We start from the raw sequence: 5,313 nt of genomic DNA on the forward strand, positions 1-5,313 counted from the left end.
CCACATGGTTCTGATTCAACGGTAACAGATGAAGCGATTGACGTCACGCTATCGCATACCTCAATTCGCCCACTAAGATAGATAGATTGGATGGATAGAGAGATAGATAGATAGGTAGAGGCGTAGACAGAAAGTTAGAGAGAGAAAAGTTGAGCGAGAGACAGATGAGATAGAGACAGAGACGGGGAGCGCGAAAGAGAGAGAAATAGATACAGGATGAGGAGATTTCAAGTCGAGAAAGAGACCAAATCCAAATGGTACTAGGCAACCTCAAGGACACTCATATAGGCAGACTTGGACACCTACGTTGAAATCAGCGACGCCAGAAAGATACAGAATAATGGAAAAATAGTACTATGGCATTGTCAAAGAGGAGATTTACATATTCAAATTCAGATAAAGAGATAGAGAGCTCGAGGCAGATATAGATAGAGCGAAATTGAGAGAGAGAGACAGCGAGGGAGAGCGAGAGAGAGAGGTAGCGAGAAACAGCGAGAGGGTTCGGGAGAGACAGATGGATAAAGCCAAAATGAGAGAGGGAACTACCATAGCAAACTCGTATAATGGGGAGATTTCAAGTAGACAAAGAAACCAAATCCACATGGCACTAGGCAACCTCTAGGACATGCAGAATTGGACACCTATGTCAAAACAGCGAAGCGAGAATAAGACAGAATAATGGAAAAGTAGTACTCTGGCTTGTCAAAGAGGAGATTTACATATTCAAATTGAGATAAGGAGCTAGAGAGATAGAGGCAGCGATAGATAGAGTGAAATTGAGAGAGTGATAGAGGGACACAAACATCCCACCAGGTTTCGGCCCTCCCTTAGAGAGAGAGAGAGAGAGAGAGAGATAAATAGATACCGAGGGAGAGTGAGAGATAAATAGATACCGAGGGAGAGTGAGATAGATAGATAAATAGATAAAGAGGGTGAGAGAGAAAGAGGGAGAGAAAGGGAGAAAGAGAGGAAATAAGAAGAGAGAGAGAGGGAGAGAAAGGGAGGGAATGAGAGTGGAGAGTGAGAGAGGGAGGGAGATACTAGAAGTCTGTGCGGGTAGGATCGGCGTAGGCGAGCCATTTCTTGGCCTTGAGTGCCTTAGAGAGAAAGTAGAGGGCGACGCCGAGCGCGGTCATGCCGGCGCTGACGACGTACATTCTCCAGCTGCCCATGAGCATGACGAGCACGATGAAGGCGGATGGCACGGCGCACATGGTGACGAGCCACGGCATGCTGGCCGGCACTCGGAAGGGCCGCTTCAGCAGCGGCTTCTTCCACCGCAGCCAGAGGAAGGCCGCGAACTCCAGCAGCATGCTCATCGCGTAGATGAAGTTGGCCGCCGCGACAATGTCGTCGAAGCTCATGAAGGAGAAGCCCAGCGTGATGGCCGTCGACACGATGATGGCCACCCACGGCGTGCCGAACCACGCCGATCGGACAGCCAGGAAGCGCGGGAGCAGGCCCAGATCCGCCATGCCCAGCAGCTGGAAGGAGCACGCGCTCAGCGCCGCCTCGTACAGCCCGATGGCCGATAGGACTGCCCCCACCTCCACGCACACCTTGAGCCACTTGCCCACGATCATGCCTGCCGGGGCCACCCCAAGAAAAACCCAAAGTTTATTTTTCTTCCCACACAAGGTTCAGAGAGAGACAAGAGGTTTAGAGAGAGAGATAGCCAGAGGTTGAGAGAGAGATAGGCTGAGAGAGCCACGTGGAGAGAGAGCGACAGAGGTCTAGTTGAGGGGGGAGAGAGAGGAAAATGTGAGAGAGCGAGGGAGAGAGGTTGAGATAGAGACATGCTGGGAGAGACAGACATGTTGAGAGATAGTGAGAGAGAGAGGGTGAGGTTGAGAAAGAGAGAGGATGGGATGAGAGAGAACGGTTGAGAGAGAGAGGGTGAGGTTGAGAAAGAGAGAGGATGGGATGAGAGAGAACGGTTGAGAGAGAGAGGAGTGGAGAGAGAAATAGATAGAGGTGGAGAGAGAGGTTGAGAGAGAGAGAGAGAGAGTGACTGAGAGAGAGAGAGAGATATTGAAGTGCCTTGTTATCAGCTATCCAAAGGCTAGTGTGGGTTTGACGATATCAGTTACCAACCCACTAGAGGCTCGTTTGAATCAACTGATAATATTAAAAAAGGCCACCTATTCTTTGCGAGGTTGGAAGTGTATTAAAAATGGGGAGGAGATACTCCGATTGGCGGGTCCTGAGTAAATATTGGCTCGGTCGGTCCCGGTAGGCAGAGGAAATATTGGCTATTTTCTCACCTGTTAGAAAGCTACAGAGATATATAAAAGAAAGGGAAGAGATACTCGAGTTGGCGGCTACTCTTGTGTAGAGAGATTATATAATAATATTATATACACAGAGTAGATAGATTTCTATGATACAAACCAAGAAGCACGCAGAAAAAACTAACTTGATTGTCGGGTCCATAGGGAGATATATAGATGTATATACGAAGAGGAGTAACATGAGAGAGAGAGAGAGAGAGAGAGAGAGAGAGAGAGAGAGAGAGAGAGAGAGAGAGAGAGAGAGAGAGAGAGAGAGAGAGAGATGAAGACACAGGGCGAGAGAGGAAGAGGGTAGCCTGGTAGAGAGCTGGAGAGAGATCAACAAAGGCCGAGAGATATAGATCGGCAGTGAGAAAGCGAGATCAATAGAGGGAGACAAAGCGAAAAACCATTAGAGAGCGGGAGAGAGTCGTATACTGATATGTAAATATTGAAAGAAAGGAGAGGCGGAGGGCGAGAGATAGAGAAATAGAGAGGGAGGAGAGAAAGATCATAAGACGCTGGGAGAGATGGGAAGAGAAAAAGAGAGAGATGGGATGGAGGGAAAGAGAGAGAGATGGAAAGAGTGAATCAGGGAAAGAGAGAGATAGAAACAGGGAAAGAGAGAGAGAGATCAATTGAAAGAGAGAGAGAGATAGATATCAATAGAAAGAGAGAGAAAAAGGAGGGATGAGCGCATACCGGCAGCGTCGGCGAAGAAGCCGTCGGTCCACTCGTCCTGCGAGAGCTGCAGAGCACCGGTGGCGGCGAGCAAGGGGACGAGATAGCCGATGCAGATGAGAAGCCCCGCGGAGAACAGCGCCTTGGGCAGCGTCTTCTTGGGCTTCTTCACCTCCCCGGCGAGCGTGCTGACGCTGTCCCAGTAGTTCAAGTTCCAGAAGAGGGTGTTGAGGTAGAGGCTCCAGTCGCTCCTCGTCATCTTCGTTTCCGGGCATCTGAGCCACCTCTCCGGGCGAATCTTGGGCAGCGCGGCCGCGGACATGACGAGGAAGGGCGCCACCGCGGCCATCCCGAGCGCCACGGAGCCCCAGCCGACGATGGTCAGCCCGGTGGAGTTGACGAGGGAGAGCACCAGGGTGAGGCCCGTTATCGTGCCGTCCCTCACGGCGCTGCCGCTGGAGAAGTGGCGCGATATGCGGGACAGGTAGTCGGCGCAGAGAACGGGGTAGGCGGCGTTGTTGATGACGCCGGTGAAGTACTTCCAGGTCCCCATAAGGAAGCCCGGGAAGGGGCCGAAGGCTGCGGTGACCCAGGTCACGTAGCCGCCGTCCCCGGGGAAGGCCGTGGCCAGCTCCGCCGTGATGAGCGCCTCTGGCACGCTCCACACGAAGGGAAACACCACGAAGCCGATTAACGCCAGGAGCGGGCCGGCCGCTTGGACCGTCGGCTCGGCGCCGTAGGGCCCCCCCGAGACCTCGAAGAATATGATGAACACCAGGGGCACGAAGGAGAGCATGTTCTTCCGGCCATGGGGGCCCTGGCTATCACTCTCGCTCTCGTTACCGTTCTCGCCGGGGGCCGCGAGTTCGACGTCGACGAGGGCGGCGGGAGCCATCGGGAAGAGAATATCTCGTGTTCCGGAGAAGGGAATTGGAATCTGGGAGACGAATTTATAGCGGTAGACCAGTCGACGGATTTATATTGTGTGTGTTTGTGCTTTCGTTCTTCTCTTCCTTCTCATTTACTGTAGAGAGAGAGAAGTCAGGTTTATCGGAGTGGTTGAGTCGTTCAACGTGCTGCTGAGGTTTTCGGAGGCAGAATAGTCGCCCCAGCAGATATATCGGGATGTTGAGTCCCAAATATAGTGCTGGGACGCCGACGGGACGGTTTTTTTGTCCCCGGACGGGAAATCATCCCGTCCCGGGGCAAGGACGAATTCTGGGACGAAAATTCGTCCGGGGGACAGCCGAAAGGGACGGTTTTCATCCTCTGGGACGAAAAAATCGTTCGTCAGGAGGTCACTGGACGACAGAAGGACGAATCTGGATGGGAAACCGTCGGATTCACATCCGACGGTTGCGATGTTGACACATGGCCTGGCGAGGACAATTTATAATATATTATAATATATTATGAATATATAATGTATTTTTCGTGTGGGACGAATTTTGGGACGAAAATTCGTCCCGGGAGGACTGGACGGAACGAATTTTCGTCCGGGATTATTAGACGGGATGGTTTTTTTGGCCGCAGACGAAAAACCGTCCCGTCCTTCGTCCATACTCTAACATGGGACGTAGGACGGGACGAATTTCTTCCCGAACCGTCCACGTTCCGTCCCGTCCGCGTCCCTGCACTATAGTCCCGATTATAAAACTCAGAAGGCCATCTGGACCGGACGAAGAGTTATAGAAGTAGAGAGAGAAATAGAGAGAGAAGAGATAGATAAGAGAGAGAAGAGAAGGGGGAGAGTAGGGAGGGAGAGCTATAATAGACAGAAAGAGAGAGTTCCGGAGAGATAATAACGAGAGAGAGATAAGGAGGTAAAATAACGAGAGAGGGCGAGAAATAGGAGAGAAAATAGGGAGAGAGAGATCTAAGAAAATAGGGAGATACATATATATATATATATATATATATATATATATATATATATATATATATATATATATATATAACCCGAGGTAGTTAATATCTTTCCTGCACGCGCGTACATATGCGTGCAGGAAATATCTCTACCTCCTCGGGGAGGAGGTAGATATATTACACACCCACACATGCGTGCAGGAAGAGATGAACTAACTCCGGGAGTTAGTTTATTTCTACATGCAAGCGCAAGGCTCCCTCCCTATAGGCCTCCTCCCCGAAGGGTATGGGAAACCCAAAAATGAAATCGCTGAAACCAAAACCGAGAGGACTTTCCAGGTCTCAGATTCGCGAAATCACTTTTGGATCCACCATACCCTCTTGGGTTCCGGTATGGAGTCTGTCGGTCGGTCGCCGACGAAAAGGGCAGCTAACCCCTTGCATCAACTACGTGATTTAAAAGACTGTTGTCTCAAAGTAGCAACTCAAATGCTGA

The 5,313-nt window shown here is 50.7% G+C and overlaps 1 protein-coding gene across 1 annotated transcript; it reads right to left on the reverse strand.

Moving 5' to 3' along the window:
• Positions 1-676: 676 nt before the first annotated feature.
• LOC144707851 (putative polyamine transporter At3g13620) lies at positions 677-3,901 on the reverse strand. Its single transcript, XM_078581100.1, has 2 exons — positions 2,973-3,901; positions 677-1,585 (listed from the first exon to the last, which is right to left on the reverse strand). The coding sequence occupies exons 1-2, from the start codon at positions 3,844-3,846 to the stop codon at positions 1,041-1,043; spliced, it is 1,419 nt and encodes a 472-aa protein (XP_078437226.1). The 5' UTR covers positions 3,847-3,901; the 3' UTR covers positions 677-1,040.
• Positions 3,902-5,313: the final 1,412 nt, after the last annotated feature.

Source organism: Wolffia australiana, chromosome 9, assembly GCF_029677425.1.
Source record: "Wolffia australiana isolate 7733 chromosome 9, ASM2967742v1".
Classification (NCBI taxonomy): Eukaryota; Viridiplantae; Streptophyta; class Magnoliopsida; order Alismatales; family Araceae; genus Wolffia; species Wolffia australiana.